This window comes from Colletotrichum spaethianum (genome assembly GCF_022836535.1).
Source record: "Colletotrichum spaethianum MAFF 239500 DNA, contig07, whole genome shotgun sequence".
NCBI classification, from domain to species: domain Eukaryota; kingdom Fungi; phylum Ascomycota; class Sordariomycetes; order Glomerellales; family Glomerellaceae; genus Colletotrichum; species Colletotrichum spaethianum.
Window position 1 is genome coordinate 1 of NW_026054777.1, and position 19,322 is coordinate 19,322.

Genomic DNA, 19,322 nt, shown 5'->3' on the forward strand with positions numbered 1-19,322 from the left:
TCGAAAGAGACATGCGGCCAGATAATTACCCGAGGATTCACCACGGTCTTGTTGCTTCGTCAAACCAGACGATGAAGAATGGCCAAATTAGAGACCGCATAGCGCGAGAACTTGATGTGCTTTGCTTTGAGATAGGAGCGGCCGGGCTTATGGATCATTTTCCATGCTTGTTGATTCGGGGAATTTGCGATTACGCAGATTCCCACAAAGCAAAGCAATGGCAACGTTATGCTGCTGCAACCGCGGCAGCATACGCGAAGGAGCTACTTTTGGCGATTCCTGCACAAGAGATCCATACGACGTTTGGAAATCTCAAGTCGTCTGGTAGTGGTCACCCATGTGCAATACTTTTCTGACCTGACCGTACTAACGTTTGACAGACAAATCACAACAATTGCAGTACCAAGCAAGAGTAATTGAGTCCTTGATGTTCCATCACCCTGGTCACCATGGCGCCCACATCAAGTCAGCCACTCTCAATAGTTGTCGATGGTTGCATACCCATCCCAGCTATGTGGGTTGGTTGGATCCTGGAAAGTTTCCTGAGCATCATGGAATCTTGTGGATCAGCGGAAACCCTGGCTCGGGAAAATCCACTATTATCAAATTTGCATTTGAAAGTGCGAGACAGAATATTCGCTCGGGCACAGTGGTAATATCCTTTTTCTTCAATGCCAGAGGAGTCGCTCTTGAAAAGACAGCCGAAGGCATGTATCGGTCGCTTCTGCTCCAGTTATTGCAGAGATTCGAGGACCTTCAAGACGTGCTCAACAGGATCATCGATGACCAACCTCAGAGCGGCTCTTTGTCGTGGAATTTGCAAACGCTAAGATCACTTTTCTCTGATGCAGTAGCAAGACTTGGCCGCGAGCGGAAAGTAATTTGCTTTATCGATGCCATTGATGAGTGTTTCGAGAGTGAAGCCTACGAAATCGTTAGATTTTTTGAAGATCTAGGACAAAGTGCTGTTTCGCGAGACCTTGAGTTCTACACCTGCTTTTCAAGTCGAAACTATCTTCAGATTAACTACCAAAATTGTCTGGGACTCTCTTTAGACGACGATAGCGGACACAAGAGAGATTTGGAAGAATACGTGCAAACCAGACTCCTCCCATCGTCAAAGTACGACAATGAAACTGTATCCGATATTGTTCGAAAGACATCTGGGGTTTTCATTTTGGCCGTATTGATCGTTAATGTTCTTAACAAAGAGCTGCTTCGCGGTCGTCTACCTGCAGTAGGGAATATACTTGAAGCTTGGCCAGATAGCCTAGGCGACATGTTCAAAAACATGTTAACGCGCGACAACGACAACCGGAACGAGTTACTATTTGGTCTGCAGTTTATACTGTTTGCTCGGCGACCACTCAAGGTTGATGAGTACTTCTTTGCGCTTCAGTCTGGTCTGCGACCCGATGGCGTAGGCAATGTGACTACCCAGGAAACCAGCAAGGATTACATGGAGAAATTCGTCATCTCCTCTTCGAAAGGACTTGCCGAGATATCTAAAACTGACGGAGAAGTACAATTCATCAGCCGATCTGTGAGGGATTTTCTCCTTGGAGAGAATGGCATACTCGACATCTGGCCGGAATTTGGAAATCTTGACGAATTCACCAACAGAAGTCACGACCGATTGAGCAAATTTTGCTATCAATACATGAACGTCGATGTACTCGATATCATGGGCATTGAAAATCGTGGTGGGTCATCTGCAAAGAACCTCGATTCAACTTCGAAGATCGTACGGTCGCAAGTAGAATCCGCATTTCCATTCTTGCAGTACGCAACAGATAATGTTCTCTATCACTCTGAGGCTGCTGCTTCCACTGTACCGCAAGAAGACCTTGTTCGTCAATTCGACGCCAAACTTTGGGTTGACCTACATAATCTGTTTGCACCGGACGAATCGTATCATTATAGACCATCTTCAAGCCTCCTCTATGTTCTAGCCGATCAGAACTTATGGAGGCTCATTGACACGAAACTTCAGCAAACTTCAAAGATAGACGTCAAAGGCGGGCGCCATGGCTATCCATTGTTTGCGGCCTTGGTTAAAGGAAACAGGAAAGCGGTTCATTCACTCTATCGCCGAAGCGGGCCGAAGCTGGCGAGGCAACTTTCCAAATGGAGATCTTAGATGAGATTTTGGACCACTTGAACTATGGATCAGCTCACAAATCTCGGCCAGGCCAACCACCCTTATCCTGGGCTATCGAGAATGGACATCTCAGTCTTGCAAAGCTTTTAATTGAAAGCGGGAAATCAGACCTGAGATCCAAAGACGGGAGTGGGAGAACCCCTTTGTACTGGGCAGCTGAAAGAGGTGCTACCAAAATAGCACTAGATCTTCTTGGGAGCTCAGTACCTTATGACCTGAAAGACAACACTGGCCGTACACCACTTTCAAAGGCATCTGAGAATGGTCATGAAACGATAGCAGCAAAACTTCTCGAGCTTGGGGCCAAGATCGACTCGAAACCTGCGAAGACAGGACGAACCCCTTTATCCTGGGCAGCAGACAAAGGACACAGCGCTATCGTCCTGATCATGCTGCAGTCGAGTCACAAAAGCCCCCGAATTGACCTGAGAGATGACTTGATGGGCCGGACGCCTCTTTCTTGGGCGGCCAAGCACGGTCACGCTGCGGTTGTCAATCTGCTTCTCGGTGCCGATGGTGTTGACCCGAACTCTCGAGACAACGAAGGCCGTACACCGCTATCATTAGCTGCTGAACATGGACATTACAATATTGTTCTGTCACTGGTTTCTGATGACCGAGTGGATTGGCAAAGATCCGACAATGCCAAAAGAAGTCCACTTTCTTGGGCTAGATCACGAGATCATCAACAAATTGTCCAGCTCCTTCTAAGTCCAGCTCCAATTATGGATGATTTAATGGACGTGATGATCCAACTAATCAAAGAAATGAAGAAAGATGCCAACTTAGACCCATCCTGGAACAAGTCTCTTGAAGAGGCAGACTCTGCGGATAAGGTTGTGGTATCTATCGGCCTGTTGATGAAGTCTTACGCAACATCCCTTAAGGTTCTGGCTACCAATAGTACCCAAAGATGGATGATCAACTTTCTCATGGGAAACAGCGAGAAACTATCCCGACGGCTGCTCGCTAACTTTTTTTCAACGTCTACCCTGGACGGCACCGCAAAGAATCAAATAAGCTTCGCTAGTGATACAGGGGATCGCGATATCCTCTTCAGAAGGGAGCCCCTACTTGCTTTGGCTACGAAGCTTACGTCCTTCGACCTGACTTGTCCTCTCCACGTTGCGATACACGAGAAGTGTGATGAAGACGCCGAGGCTCTTCTACTTTCTGGAACTGATATCGAACTCAGCGATTGGGCCGGCAAAACAGCATTGAGTTTAGCCCTAGAGCAGAACAAGCTTGAGCTTGCTACAATACTGGCATACTATGGTGCGGCGTTTGAACCTTCGTGGGTTCAAGAGTCGGCAGACGATCTGCTCTTGTTTCTTAGGTCCAGTTGGTCTACTTTCAGTAAGAAAAGTCGGACTGGAGCTTTATGTCTTCTCTCCAAGCTGGGGTTGTGCTTCAAGCCCAACACTGCCATGAATAAGAAACCTTGGACGGGTTACCTATATTGCCAGTGGGAAGCACCCTATGTTATGGAAGAAATCCAATGTGCAACACCATTGGAATCCACAGAGCATGCTATCTCTTTGTTTTCTAAATGCGATGTTATTTCTGGCAGCACAGATATTTTTGAACACACAACTTGTGGTGAGTTTCTAGAGAAACATTGGGGAAGCTTAGGCTTAGATGCCCTGCGGTTGGTTAGTCAGGGTGTTGTGTTAGTCGTCTCGCCAGAGGCTGTTGCCACCGACTTTACCGAGGACGAAGCTGCTGCGTCTGAATCTCTCAAAAGGACAAGCGCTACTATCTTCCATTCTGCAAAGAAATATTTTATTATTCGTATGCAAGATATCGAACATAACCAACAGGATTTTATTGATGCAATCAATTGGATCTGCTCAGCATTGAGACCATTTCCGAAAAAGATGAAAGGCCAGAACGAAGGCTTCATGTTATCAAGAAGCAGCATAACGGCACAATTCTCCGGGAATCAGCCTCATCTTCTTGCGTATGCTCTGCAGCCATTGGAAGACTGGTCGCCAGAGGGTGCGTCAATATGCTGGACAAAACTCTTCAGCACCGGCATGATAGTTTGGCATCACCTTCAGCGTCGTTGGGGAAATGGTCTCGAACTATCCTTTGAACAAATGGTACACATGGCAGCTGTTGAGAATTACCATAGAATGGACGGCGGCCTAATCATGCTCGGGTTCCTTACTGCCCTTGTTCCAGTTGCTTATGACGAAAGAAGCCGCGGCATCCAATGGCATCTTGAAACTGTAAGCAACGAAGAAGAGGATTGGATTCGGCCTGATAAGCTAGAATCAACAAAGAAAATCTGGGCAAAGCTTGATACACCGTCTATTCTACAGCAGTCAAGATGCTTCGTTGGCTGGTTCGAGGTCGCACATGTGCTTTTAGGGACGCGCGAGCTTCTTGGTTCTTCGAAGCCAATGGGTTGGAGCGGTAGCAGAGGACGGGAAAAGACCCTTCAACTAAAAGGTCGTGAATTTGGCGGCCAAGTCAACGGCTCTGCTGGGCCCATCAGCCTCGCAATTCAAGGCATGAATGTCTTGGAGTATACTACAAATCGTCTTAGATTTGATGCTCCCCAAATTTACCGAAAAGCTATTCGAACTAGCCGACGACTAGTAGCGCTTGTTATCGATTCGCAAACAAAGCAAGCGTGGTTAGTACCAAAGTTAAGTTTGCTTCTCCATATGTGCCACCAATACTTCATAGACACTATGCAAAAGGACATCACTCAAAGCCCTATACCCTTTGCAATACCAGGCCCGGATGGGCATCAGGCTGTTGTAGACGCCATAGAAGAAAAGTATGCGTTGATTGTCCTTGGCAAATCCGGAGAAGATGGGGCTGAGACTTTAGGCCAGCTTGTCCTCCGTATCAATACCGACATCGTTAAAACGCGTGAAGTTAGTCTAGGACCAGAAAGAGGCCTCATATTCGCTTCAGAGCTGATGGATATCATCTCTCCACCGGATAGGGGCAGTCAGCTCAAAGAAATCGACATCTCCGGATCAGAGTGCTTGGCTGGTTCGTGGACGAATATTATCCAGCACGTGGATGTTGTTGGTGTCTGTGCGGGAATTGGCCAGGCGATTAAGCCAGTGCCTCTTGCAAAACCTGTTTGTATAGAGTGCTGCACTCTCCCGGAAGATAGGTTCTACCTAGCAGCACATATGCAATGTCTGGAGGCGCTTTCACAAAAGGCCGCCAGCAGCGTGGATGCGCTCAGTACTGGCACTTGTACCTTGGGAGACAGCACATTTTGGAATGCGGAGAGTGATCTGTGGACGACATGCAACAAAAAGAATCACCACTCAGTCTGGGGAAAGACGTCACCTTTTTTCCAGCATATATCTGACGACAAGCGACGGGACAGCACAGCTGCGGTGCCTCAGCACGCAATTACCAAAACAGGGGTCGTTGTCTTTGGACACCGTCGGAGGGCGCAAACCTCCGTTCAAAGGATCTTGGGGAAAACGAAGGACATATGGAAACCCGATTTCTTACGTCGTGGATAACCGTTGGCGTTTTGGCTCGTGGAAAGTATTTTGAATCAACCATGGATTATCAAGGCTGCCGTAAATTATTCCATGATGGCGACGGGTGTGGTCTGTTATTATTACAAACACAATATAACATTTTCTTAGATGATGTAATTGTTGGAATATCCTCAACCTTAAGTGGCTGAAGGGTGGCAGGGGTCAGGTGACCTCCTTCGTCGACCAATCAGATATTACGGATCTGATTGCCCACCCAGCAATATCTTCTCGACGGCCACCTTCAGCTTCACCTTTCGCTTCCTTCTAATACAACTACCTTCGCAGACAATCTTCACAGCAAGTGACTGCGATACCCAAATCCGTACTTGTACAGTATCCTGTGATACCAACAGTAATTGATGCGGAGCAACCAAACGAGGCGATAACGAGGCGAGGTGATGAAGCTGAAAAAAGCTGCTTGACGTAGGCACGAATGCTTACTCTCGGTCAAGGTAAACTGGTCACACATCAATTTTTCAAGCCGTTGAGAAGAAACAGGGAGCAGTGGTAAGGCTCTTAATCTATAGGTGCTTGGAGAACGAGCATCTTCGCCGTGTCTCGGCTATATCGACTTTCGAAGCCCAATATGGTGGCGGGGAATAACTAGTAATCAGGACTATCCCAAACAGACAACCCAGGGAGTTTGACGGTCTTTCTTCAAGACTTAACAATACCACAGCCCAGGAAGACATAAAGAACGCAATAAGTGTCGTCATTAAGACGGTGCATAAAGGCATCGCACCTCTCCTGCTTGATTGCGGCGCAGACATCCAAAGAGTCAATTCCTTTGGTGAAACGCCACTTGAAAGCACTGTCAGAGCAGGAAAAGAAGCTGCTGTAGAACTACTGCTTGATTTTTGGAGCGGGCACCAATCAAGCTGGAAACTACCAAAGCACACCACTCTACTGTGTCTGTTGATGTGGCCGTCCAGCAATAGTATAACAAATGATTAGGAGAGGTGCTTACATCGGAGCGGCCGACATCGGAAGCGATACGCCGCTACGCGAGGCCTTCAATTATTCTAATTCGTCAATATCACAGATATTGGTCGAAGAGGGGGCCAATATTCAAGCCATCAAAAATGAGGGCAATACGCCCCTCCACGAGACATGTCAGCACCGTCCTTCAGCAATTGTTAAGGCGTTGATCACGGCTGGCGCCGGCATTTGCGCTCATGACAAAGATGGCTGGACATCGATACTAGTCGCCGCAAAGATATGCAAAGCTGAATGTATTAATATTGAGAACAAAGCAGACCATAACAAAACCCTTGGGGAAGATCGCATGGCCCTTTACGAAGCCATAGTAGCCGAAGAGGCTGCATACGACAAAGGCTCTCAGGAGCAAACGATTCAAGTTCTCTTGACAGCGGACCGATGCCACGAAGACAGGGCCAAGACGCGAGAGTCTGGTAGACCTGGCTATAAGACTAGGCAGAAGCGAACTCCTGGTGGAGCACAAGTCTCGGTTGAATCTGAGCTGTTTGAGCTTTTGACAGTTAAAGCTCCCACATGGAGAACAAACTTTGATCTTTCATTCCTTTGGCGCGCACCGGGCTATTGTTACTGCTGGAAAAGAATGGATGAAAAATAGTCAAACGTTGAAAAGAGCTAGCAGAGTCCATGGATTCTACCAGATTAGTACTGGACTTTTTACTATACAGTCTGCTCCATGAAACGCTTAGCGCCAACTCTCTGTTCACCCTTACTATTGAAGACTAGCAGAACCCTCGAAAAGAGACAGAACATTGTGTTTAGAAATGGGCCATTAGCAAACTTGAAGCCAGAAAACCAACAGTCATGAAGACTCTTTTTGGTCATGCTAGATATTGAAAGCGTTCAGGGTGATCAGGTCTATAGAGAGCGGTGCGGTGCGGTGAACAACCACAACCTCCCCTATAGCTACGCAAGATGCCTTCAAGCCGTCACAAATCAGCTGTCCCGATCAGATCAAATCTGCCCTGATCAGGCTTAGCCTCAACGCCATGGATAAAGTAGAGACTTCTAAAGTTCTTGTGTAGAAACGATCAGGGTGGTGGTCATCACAGAAGACAGAGGAATGCTCCCTTGGGCGCAGAAAAGTCTTATGAGTGTGTGTTGATTGTGCTTGTCTGATCTCAGTCCCTCCACGTCATAGAGATTTTTATACCCCTGATCAGACCCTGCTTAGCTAAGACGTCAAAGAAACCAAACGCAAAGACCACCACAATAGGAGCAGGAAACCCTGCCCCGTTCCAATATATCTCTGAAATAGGCTACAAACACGAAAATTCTGCTATTTTGCTCCAGCACCAGAGGCGAAGAACCTTACAAATCGACCTTGGGGACACACCGCTCTCTGCTATATGAACTCTTCCAAAGTCTGCCCGACCCTGAAGAGGTTCTTGTTAAGCCAGGCTGGAACGCCTTAGCCAACACGAATCCTCGTCCATGTAAATACATACTATTAAATGCTTATTCCGAAGGACAGTCCAGAAGCTAGGCCAAAAATGTTTAACTACCTCATCAGCGCACTTGACCAATGTGTCAAAGACAAGTCCAGGGACGCGATCAAATCTTCCAAGAATATAGTGAAACATGCACTTTGTAAAAGCACAAAGTTTTGCATCTGCGACAACAATCCGACATGCGGATGTTTTCAGGGTGTATTGTATGTGCTTAGATTGTTCAGACGATTAAACCGACTCCTATTTCAAACCGAGTTGTACAGAGTGCTACACTTCCCTGGAGATAGGTTTACCTAGTAGCACGTAGTAAAAGCTTCAGTGCGTAAACTAGGATATGGAACAATTCATAAGTGACAATAGCTCGCCTTGTTTTCAGCTTCTATTTCTGATGACAGCCGCCTAGACTGCACAGCTATTAGGTTCCCATACAGTCACCAGAACAGGGAATGTGTCTCTGAGTCCTGTCGGAGGGCTCATAATGCAGCGCACAGAATCTTGCAGAAAATGAATGATCTGTGGAGACCAAGATTCCTGTGTTGTTGATAGTTGTTGGAGTTCATGAGGAAATGATCAGTTTTGTGTAATCAAGATTGTCGCTGTTTCCTTGACGACGGCGACAGCTCTGATGCGGGGGTTCCGACAAATATTGCCCTTTCTTAGGTGAGGCAATTCTTCCAGATCAATCGAACGAGGCGACATCGAGGCAGAGGCGGTCAAGTCATTGCTGACTTACGGAGTCAAGCAAGGAATAGGACCCTGCAAGGATGATCACCTGCACGCTGTGCCGCACTGCTTTGCACCTTCGTATCCGCCAACCATCCTGGCTGGTACACTTTGGTAGCCAAATCCGCTATGCCCTCTTTCAAGCCAATTAGGCGCCGTTTTTGTCATGCACCATCGTCCAAGTATGCCCAGTCGGGCCGCGAAATTTGCTGAGCGACGGTGCAGAGAACAAGAGGGCTGCATCCTTACAGGCAGATGGGCCGCGGAACATGTTGCCTAGCCCAGCCTGATCTGGAGCAAACCGTCTATCAAAAACATCGACCATTAGAGCGCGTTTTGCTTTCGTCAGGCTATATTGCGCGAGCAACAGGCGACAACCGGAGCTTCAGATCTCAAACCTTTCTTTGCCTTCGCTAGCTCTCAATCGGAGACCCCCTGGCAGAGTCAGCCGGGTGGCAGCAATAATCACCCGAGTTATCCCACGATCCTACGGAACCTCTCACGACTGGCAACCAACTTAAAGGATCATCGTCCACACTGACCAAGACTGCGTTTGAGACGGCGACGGCCATGGCCGAGCGAGCGCAAACCGAGGAGTCTCACGAATCTGAGGAGGAATGGCGACCCAAATTGTCGAAAAGACCTCGGGAGGTTTCCTCCACGGACGAGGACAGTAGCGACGACAGCGACAGTAGTGAAAGCAGCGACAGCAGTAACGACAGCAAGGCGCCCGACACGAAACGACTGAAGGTGCAGAGGAATTTCCAGAGCGAGGACTACACAGTTGGCTGGGTATGCGCGCTTCCCAAGGAGATGACGGCTGCGAGATTAATGCTGGACGGTCTCCATGAGTCACTTGCAAGAACACCGGGCGATGAAAACAGCTATACTTTTGGAAACATCGGAGGCCACAACATTGTAATCGCTTGTTTACCTTCCGGTCAATACGGTACAACTTCAGCCGCGATTGTGGCGGAAAACATGCGTAGGAGCTTTCCCTCGATCAAGGTTCGACTTATGGTGGGCATAGGAGGCGGTGCTCCGGACAAGCACGACGTACGGCTTGGGGATGTTGTGGTCAGCCACCCAACAACGACTTCTTCGGGTATAGTACCGTATAACTTTGGCAAGACTGTGCAAGCCGGCCGGTTTCAGCAAACAGGTTTCATAAACAAGCCTCCGCGGGAGCTTCTCGCGGTTGTCGCTAAGCTGCGATCCGAAGACAGTTCACTTCCGAGCCGCATTTCTGCAACCCTTGCCAATATCCAGGAACGCGACCCCTCGTCTGCCCCGTTCACGAAACTACCAGATGAACTGGACCGACTTTTCGATGCTGCATATGATCATACCCAAGGAGAAGATACCTGCGCCAAATGCGAGGTGTCAAAACTTCTGGATCGACCGAGAAGGCCCGATAATCATCCAAAGATCCATTATGGTGTCATTGCCTCTGCAGATCAAGTCATGAAGCACGGCCTTACGCGACGTCAGCTAGCGGATGACCATAACCCTCTTTGTTTTGAAATGGAAGCGGCTGGTTTGATGGATTCTTTCCCTTGTCTGGCCATTCGCGGAATCTGCGACTACTCGGATTCTCACAAGGCTAAGAAATGGCAAGAGTATGCGGCTGCAACTGCGGCTGCATATGCAAGAGAGCTCCTCTGTGCTATACCCACACAAGTGACCCAGAACCCTTTGGCACATCCCAATTTGTCCCCTGTCGGTGAGTGCGTTACTCGCGATACAGGCAGAGTGTTGCTTACATCCTCACAGATAAAGTATCACGTCGGAAAGAGCTTTTGGAGTCTCTGAAATTCGAACAGATCGATAATCGCCAATCAAATATCAAATCCGCCCTTGGGAAAACATGCCGGTGGTTAACCAATCACCGGAGCTACAAAGACTGGCTAGATCCCGAGAAGATCTCAGAACATCACGGTTTTCTCTGGATCAGTGGAAAACCTGGTGCAGGAAAATCGACAATCATGAAGTTTGCCATGGACCGTACGAAAAGAGGAAAAGTAAAAAAATTCGCGGCCAATGCTACTGTCATCCACTTCTTCTTCAATGCAAGAGGCGAGGAAATCGAAAAAACAACCATTGGAATGTACCGGTCCCTTCTCCACCAGCTGTTGCAGACATTGCCGGATCTGCAAGAAGTGCTTGACACAGCAGAATCCAGCCTCTTGACAGAGGAACTTTATTTTCCTTGGGAGTTGCGCCTCCTACAAAAGCTTTTCAAAAGGGCAATCCGAAAACTCGGACAACGCCAGATCAGTTGCTTCATTGACGCACTCGACGAGTGTGCCGAGGAAGAAGTCAGAGAGATGGTCAAGTTCTTTGAAGAGCTTGGTCAGCTCGCTGTCAAGAAAGGATTCAAGCTTTACACTTGTTTCTCTAGTCGCCACTATCCGCATATATCTATTCGGAACGGTTTGCGACTTACCTTGGAGTCCCAAGACGGCCACGAGAAAGACTTGGAAGAGTACATTCGAAACAAGCTGGAAACTGAGACCAAAAAGCAAACTGAAGACCTAACGGATCAAATACTTCGCAAAGCTTCAGGGGTTTTCATGTGGGTCGTCTTAGTTATCGACATCCTCAACAAGGAGATCCAAAGAGGTCGGATGTTTGCAGTCAAATCGAGGTTGGAGGCGCTACCAGCAGGACTGAGCGACCTTTTCGAAGACATCCTGACGAGAGATAACGAGAACATGGAAGATCTGCTCCTGTCTATCCAGTGGATCCTCTTCTCCAAACGACCTTTGAAGAGCGAGGAGTACTACTTCGCTTTGCTATCCGGATTACATTCTCCCGAAACCCTAGGAAAATGGGATTCGGAAGAAATCACCGTGGACTCCATGGAGCGTTTCGTTGTAAGTTCGTCCAAAGGGCTTGCAGAAACAACGAAGGCAAAGAAAAAGACGGTTCAATTCATCCACGAATCAGTGAGAGATTTTCTGCTCAAGGACAACGGTTTACGGAAGCTTTGGCCAGAATTGGGCACCGATTTCGAAAATCAAAGTCACGACCGACTAAAAAATTGCTGTTTTGTGTACGTCAACAATGTAGACATATCAGCTCAGCTCCCTGAGGATGAATTTCTTCTGAAAACACCTAAAGCGGCTTCCAAGCGCATTAAGCAAAGCGTTACCGACGGCTTCCCATTCCTGGATTACGCAACAATTATGGTCCTCTTTCATGCCGATGCAGCGGCACAGACAATCCCACAAGATGATTTCTTACTTCAGGGGTTTCCGGTCAAAAAATGGATCAAGCTGAATAACGTATTGGAGCAACACAGAGTTCGAAGGCATGAGCCTGTCTCAACTAATATTCTGTACATTGTTGCCGAAAGAGGCCAGTCGATACTGGTTCAGACGGCGCTGAGTCGAGATCTTGATCCCGAGATTCAAGGAGGACGCTACCAGTACCCTCTCCTCGTAGCATTGAAGGAAGGCCATGAAACGACAGCTGATATACTATTACGCTGCATCAGCAAAAAAACAGAGCTAAATGGAAAGAACTCTCATGATGCGCCAAAATCGGATGGCAGCAGTAATGTTGCCTTAAGCGTCAACTGTCAAGACAAGGAGGGCCGGACACCACTTTACTTTGCAGCACAACACGGGCTAGTAAATATCATGAAGAAGTTGTTTGGTTTGGGTGCGAGATCTGAGTCTCTCGCCTTGGAGAAGTTTTGTAGTCCCCTTGTGGGTGCCGCCGAGAAGAAACAAGAAGGTGCTGTAAAGCTCATTCTGGACGAACGCTTTAATACCACAGCTTCTGTTGGCAATAGGCAGATCCCAGACTTGGGAACCCAGAATGGGCTATTAACTGAGACCGAATGTCTCACCACCATACCTGATCCCATCAGGGGCAATCAAGATCTCATTGAGGCTCTAAGTGTCGCCTCAAGGCTTGGTCAAGTAGGCCTCGCGAAGCTTCTATTTGAATATGGAGCAGAAGTTAACGGAATTGACCAACACGGGTACAGCCCGTTGGAACGCGCCGCTGAGGGGGATAACGAAGCTATTGTATACTTCTTACTTGGTATGGGAGCTGATATCAACAAAAGTGGCAACTCAGGCAGAACATCACTTCACCACGCATCAAGGCTCAGATCTTCAGTCATAGCAGAGGTATTAATCAAAGCTAGCGCCAATGTTCATGCAGTCGATAAGGAGGGACAAACACCTCTTCACTACGCATCAAGGCTCAGCTCTTCAGTTACAGCAGAGGTGTTAATCAAAGCTGGCGCCAATGTTCATGCAGTCGACAATGAGGGACAAACACCTCTTTACTACGCATCAAGATCCGGCTCTTTAGTCAAAACAGCAGAGGCGTTAATCAAAGCTGGCGCCAATGTTCATGCAGTCGATAAGGAGGGACAAACACCTCTTTACCACGCATCAAGATTTAGCTCTTTAGTCGCAGTAGAGGTGTTAATTAAAGCTGGCGCTAATGTTCATGCCCTCGACAACGAGGGACAAACACCTCTTTACTACGCATCAAGGCTTAGCTCTTCAGTTATAGTAGAGGTGTTAATCAAAGCTAGCGCCAATGTTCATGCAGTCGATAAGGAGGGACAAACACCTCTTCACTACGCATCAAGGCTCAGCTCTTCAGTTACAGCAGAGGTGTTAATCAAAGCTGGCGCCAATGTTCATACAGTCGATAAGGAGGGACAAACACCTCTTCACCACGCATCAAGGCTCAGCTTTTCAGTTAAAACAGCAGGGGTGTTGATTAAAGCTGGCGCCGATATTAATGCAGTCGACAACAAGGGAAAAGTACCCCTTCGTCCCCCCCTATGAGTGATGATATCCAGCAACTACTGGGGCATTGATCAAGACTGGCGCTAAAATTCGTACTATGATGAAGATGGCAAGAATTGTGTGCTTGATGCCGCTGCAGATTCTAAGCAGATTGGTTGTAGACCTTGCGTGGACCCGGTGCAAATATACATAAGTCGAAAGCGGGCAAAGACACTTTTTATTTTTATTTTTCTAAGTTATGCAACTTAACACGCCAACAGAGCTTCCTTCTCTACCGGAAAGAAACTCAGACACGAGGGCTATGAGTGGTTTTGGTCGAATCGCAATACTTGGGTTGCCGAAATGCGAAACTGGAACAATAGCAAGCGGGTATGGAACTAGGACACAAGGACGAATCAGAGTAAATGTCCCGCTGTGTGGCAGTTCTTCAGCCTCTAGTTCACTACAACTACTTGGAATTCCTCCAAGAGAAAATCTAGGATGGCGGGTCCGAAATAGGCGTTTAGCGATGGGGTCTTAGCAGTGGTGTTCATCCTGTCTTATCTCGTACGTCAAAGTCAAACAACGTTGATGGCATTGTATTTCTTCTTCGAGCAAAGCCAAGCCTAACGCAAATGATGCGGAAGATCAGGCACCTTTATATGAAGCTGTACCGGATCAACAGCTTTACTCCAAAAAAGGTTCTCGAAGCAGTTCAAGTTGTCTTGATGCCATAAAGCCAGGTTCCGGAGGTGGTAGTCTGGTAAATTTGGGTTTAAGCTAGTGCAGAGACGGTGTGCTGGAGAAGCTCAAGCATTGGCTGAATTTGGAGTAGGGACATGTCATGCATAGCTTGAAGTTTAAGAGCATCTATCAACTTAGTTAGATTTGGCCTGAGAGGATGTGGCGGATGTTTGACGGTTGGGAACGGTTATCTTTGTTACATCTGGAAGCTTGAGCGCGTTTCTACTCGAGTCATCTCTCTAATCGAAGGGCTTGAGTTTTGCGTTCAAATTATCCGGAAAAGAAAACATAGTGACTTTGTGAAGGTCAGTGTTGCAGAAGTCGGCGTAGACGCCGGCTTCGGCCGGTCAATTTACACCGTGATCTCCGTCCCGCGGCGAAGGTGACCCCACCCGCTGAAGTGGAGAAAACGCTTTCCATCGATACCACAGCGACCCTCCGTTAGTTTTGGAGGCCGTAGCCATCGTTGTAAGTTGCACGTAGGCTAATTTCGAGCAAATACTAATGGCTACGAGGTGCGATTTGTGAGTGAGCCTCGCAGCTTAGTACCAGTGTCTGCAAAGATACTCTCCATCCCATGGCAGCACACGTGCATTGACCACCAGAGAGCATCGCTGTGTGAACTTCAAACTCTGAGAATTTCCTAGATAAGCGTTATGTTCACGAACCCGATTCTCCTCCCTCTATAATTGCTTTCCGGGAGGACACTGTCTCGTTAACTGCAAACAGAATCTCCAGAGCGAAAGCCCGTCCCGTAAGAGTCTCCGGCCGTCCAAGTAAACACCTCCAACTCCGCCCTTCGCCCTTTGACGCCCTTCACTGACATGCCCCGATAGCTAAATCCCCACACCCCGCCGCCGGCACAGGTCCCACATCCCCTCCGACCCCGCGCCGGTGCCTATCGCGCTGTTTACTTGATGTTGATTTATCATCCTCAATTTCACACGCTCTGTTATATCAACCCGTAACACCTCTCTTCTCATACATCTCTCATTCTGTTTCTAGCCGATTGACACCATTCACACCCAGTGTCGTCCAGATACGCCAATCAATCGGCCAAATCACACTCCTTGGGAACAAAACACCGCAATCATGCCCGAAATCGAAAAGGTCCTCACCACCGCCGCCCCGGCGCCCCTCCCGCAGTTCTCCCAGGCCATCAAGTACAACGGTATGGTCTACTGCTCTGGCAACATCGGCATTCTCCCCGACAAGCCGGGCATGGTGCAGGCCGAGGGCACCGTCAAGGACCGGACTGTGCGTCTCCTATCCCGTTCCGTCCCCTTTTATCCACTGTCTCGCCTTGTTCACTCCCCATGACTGTTCCACCCCTTGGACACCCTGACAAGTCATACTGACACAATTACACCCCCCTGCAGCGCCAGGCCCTCAAGAACCTCACCGCCGTCCTCGAGGCCTCGGGGAGCAGCCTCCGCAACGTCGTCAAGGTCAACATCTACATCACAAAGATGGCCGACTTCGCCACCATGAACGAGGCCTACGACGAGTTCTTCACCTGGGACCCCAAGCCCGTAAGTCTCACGCAGCCAGGCCGCGCGCGCGCGCGCGCCAGCAGCTTTGACCTTCGCAGGCTCCCCCCCCTCTCCGAGAAGCCAAAAAACTGACCTAGATGCAGGCCCGGACATGCGTCGCAGTGTACCAGCTCCCGCTGGGCACTGACGTCGAGATCGAGTGCACGGCGTTCCTCAACAAGCCTGCTGAGAAGCTGTAGAGCTCTCGCTGGGCGAATGAGGGGGGGGGGGGGGGGGGGGGGGGGGTCACTGAATTGCTTGTTTTGCGCAAGGAGACTGAGGAGAATGGTATATACGCCTGTATTGATGTAATCGGCCCGCAGTAGAGTACATGGGAGTCAAAAGTCCCGCCTCATGTGGGCCAAAAGCACTTGCGAAAGTCTAGAAAACCATATTTTGCCCACCTTCTCCCTTGTGCAGCCGATGCGATAGCTCCACAACCCACGTAACGCCGGGTAGTAAATACACAAAGCCGTCCCCGCGTCGTCGTGTCTTCGTCAAGCGCCCCCTTGGATAGACAACTCGTACGACAAACCTCACTGTCGATATCTGGCAAGCTGTGCCATGATGTTCTCAACCTGCGCGGCTGAATCACCGGTGCCGGCTGGCACAGGGTGGCCGTTGGTTGGCGGCGGGCCATTGGGAGCATACGCCTGTCCGCCGTACGAGGCAGGCTGGGTCGGTGCCGCAGGCGGTGCCGTCTGCATGCCTCCCATGAGGGCTTGAAACTGAGCGTTTGCAGCCCCGGCGGCGCTGTTCGGAGCAGCCGGGCCAGCGCCTTGGGAGCTCATGCTGGCTAACAGCCGCTGGAGGGTCGCATTGTCGATACCGCTCATCATGCTAGCAAGATCCGCTGGGGTGACCGGGGGCTGCTGAGCAGGAGGCGGGCCACGAGGAGGACCTTGGTTTCCGGGGTAGGTAGGTGTGTGAGGTGGTACAGGCTGTCCGTACGGCTGACCGTATCCTGGATACTGCGGTTGGGGAGGCGGCGCACTTTGATATGGGGTAGCTGCCGGGATTGCCTGCGACTTGGCCCGGAGGACCAGTTCTGCCGCGATAGGGGGATCGATGTCACGGTAGTCGTCATACCGAGCACTGACACCGCCAGAGCGGTCAAAAACTCGGACCGGGATCTTGCCCATATTTTGCGCGTGCACGTCGAGGTCCACAATGGCGTGGACGCCCTCAATCACCTGTCTCTGAATGATTGCCTCACGGGGAAAGCTGGGGTGAAGGAACATAACATCCACCTTCAAGCCTCGGTCAGTGAAGCCACGCTCAACCCAAGCAATGAAGTCGCGGCTGAGCTCCTGGAGGAGCAGGAATTGGACATCGGGGACCTGGTTACCATACCGACGCGGGATGTCAAGGCGGTCATCAGCGGCAGAAGCTCGGTTGAAAGCGGGCGGGCTGGGACTGCGTCTGCGGTAACCGTCCTTCTGACGGCCGTAACCCGAAGGAGAACGGGATCGGCCACGCGATCGGTCGTGGGCGTCGTAGTGATAGCGCTCCCGGCCGTGGCTGTCCTCTCGGGCGTGACCGCCGTTCCGCCTCGGAGGGGAGTTACGACCCGGCCTGTAGTCGTCGCGGTTGCGACGGTTGTCGTGGTGCGAGCTGCCTGCGTCCTGACGATCTTGACGCCCTGCCTGTCGGCCCCCGCGGCCCCCGCGGTCCGGGGAACGATTGCGTTCGCTGCCGTCCTTCTTCTTCTGAGCGCGCGAGATCTCAAGATCTGGTCAAAGTTAGCACCCTTTGGTCCGCTGTTCCTGATGCCAGGTCACTTACGAATCTTGCGGCCCTTGATCTCGATGCCCTGCAGATTGTCCATGGCAGCCTGGGCGTCCTCCAGGTTGTGGTACTGGACGAAACCGTAGGCCGACTTGAGCGAGATCTGGGCGAGGCGGCCGTACTTGTGGAAGATGTCAAAGACATCCCGTTTCGAGACGCGTTCGCTCGACAAGTTGCCTGAAAAGAAGTCAATGGCGCCGTCGGGTCTGCCTGATGAGAGAGAGCGCGAACCAATAAAGATGCGTGAGCCATCGGGGAATCTATCCCACTTAGCGTCCGCCATGTACCGGCGCTCGTCGTTCACAAAGGTGTCCCAATGCTTCTGGCGGTCAGTAGACTCATCCGGCTGGTTAGCTGCATGGCCGGCAGGGTTGGGATACGGAGGCGCAGTCATGGATGTGATCGGGACAGCCGCGTTCAGACCGGTTGCGGGAGGGGGAGGGAGGCCGCCAAAGGCGTCGGACGTGGTGCCGGGGGCACCTGGGGCACCCGCAGACACATAGGTGGATGGCTGTCCTGGCGTGGGCGGCGCGATCATGTTGGAAGGGCCCTGGGGGGCGGCGCCATTATGCTGATGAAAGCCTCGATAGTCTTCAGAAGGGAAGGTGGGAGCCGTCTGCTGGGGCACTGGAGGTCTGGGAGGAAGAGTAGCAGACGCGGAGGGGGTCAAGTTGGAGGATGACAGGGCATCATGGTTCTGGGTAGAGCCGGCAGGGCTTTGGCCTGCGTTGGACTCGCTCGTCTGGCCAGTCATCTCGGCGACGAGGCGAGAAATATCAGCGGCGTGATCATCCTCGGGGGCATTGTCATTGCGTGCGTTGGACGAGGCGACGTTGGCAGTCGAGTTGGGCGCGCTCGAATCAGCTCCTGGGTGGGCGGTAGCTGTCGTGGGAGGCGCGGGATTGGTGGAGGAGGATTGGTCTGCAGCAGCAGGGCGGGCCGACGAGGAATCAGCGACAGGCGGAGGGGCCCCATGAGAAGGGCTGGTCAAAGAATCAGAAGCGGCGGAATTGTGCATGGATTCTGGTGCCTTTGATACATCATCCTGATCAGCGCCATCCTCATCCGCATCCCGAGGAGGGGAGTCGAAGATCTTGAGATAGTCATCCTCGCCGGCGTCTGGCTCCACCTGTTGTTCCTGCACCTTGTCCGCGTGTGTCTCGTCCTCCTCTCCGTAGGCATCATCCAGACTGTCGACGTCGTCGTCGTCGCCATTTGCGCCGCTGTTGTCGGCCATGGCATACGAGTCGGCCGGGACGGATGCAACTGCGGGGGCGGGAGCGTCTACGCCACCGTAGGCGACTCCATTAGTTTGGGCGGACGTCGACATTGCATCAAGGATATCAGCAGTATCCTGGAGGGCAGGCACAACGGTTGGAGCGGCGGAGTGGAGGGGGGACGGGCAGTAGGGCGAGAGGTCGGCAGCAGTAGCCTCGAACTCCGGGGTGGCTTCTAGCTCGGGCATCAAATTGCTGGAAGAGGGCGCGCGCGTTTGGTGGTGACGACGGGCGGTGCGGCGACAGTTTGGAGCTTTGCTGGTGCCGACGACGAGGCTGGCGCAAACAGAGCGACAGAGAGAGAAAGAGAAGCAGGCTGGGGAGGCGGAGGTGCTGTCGAGAAGAGAGAGCTGCGAGGTGGAGGATGGGCTT

General features: G+C 50.6%; 4 protein-coding genes across 4 annotated transcripts; 3 read left to right on the forward strand and 1 right to left on the reverse strand.

Moving 5' to 3' along the window:
- Window positions 1-2,127: 2,127 nt before the first annotated feature.
- ColSpa_03445 (ankyrin repeat domain-containing protein 50) lies at window positions 2,128-3,082 on the forward strand (the record flags this gene model as incomplete). Its single annotated transcript, XM_049269657.1, has 2 exons — window positions 2,128-2,872; window positions 3,066-3,082. 2 exons carry the CDS (start codon window positions 2,128-2,130, stop codon window positions 3,080-3,082), a joined length of 762 nt encoding a protein of 253 aa, XP_049125614.1.
- A 7,755-nt stretch (window positions 3,083-10,837) lies between these two features.
- Window positions 10,838-11,891, forward strand: ColSpa_03446 (uncharacterized protein; the record flags this gene model as incomplete). Its single annotated transcript, XM_049269658.1, has 2 exons — window positions 10,838-11,728; window positions 11,850-11,891. The coding sequence occupies 2 exons, from the start codon at window positions 10,838-10,840 to the stop codon at window positions 11,889-11,891; spliced, it is 933 nt and encodes a 310-aa protein (XP_049125615.1).
- Window positions 11,892-15,445: 3,554 nt separating this feature from the next.
- ColSpa_03447 (protein mmf1, mitochondrial) lies at window positions 15,446-16,085 on the forward strand (the record flags this gene model as incomplete). The annotated part of the gene is made up of 3 exons (XM_049269659.1): window positions 15,446-15,610; window positions 15,733-15,885; window positions 15,990-16,085. The coding sequence occupies 3 exons, from the start codon at window positions 15,446-15,448 to the stop codon at window positions 16,083-16,085; spliced, it is 414 nt and encodes a 137-aa protein (XP_049125616.1).
- A 336-nt stretch (window positions 16,086-16,421) lies between these two features.
- Window positions 16,422-19,138, reverse strand: ColSpa_03448 (putative RNA-binding protein; the record flags this gene model as incomplete). The annotated part of the gene is made up of 2 exons (XM_049269660.1): window positions 16,422-17,617; window positions 17,671-19,138. 2 exons carry the CDS (start codon window positions 19,136-19,138, stop codon window positions 16,422-16,424), a joined length of 2,664 nt encoding a protein of 887 aa, XP_049125617.1.
- Window positions 19,139-19,322: the final 184 nt, after the last annotated feature.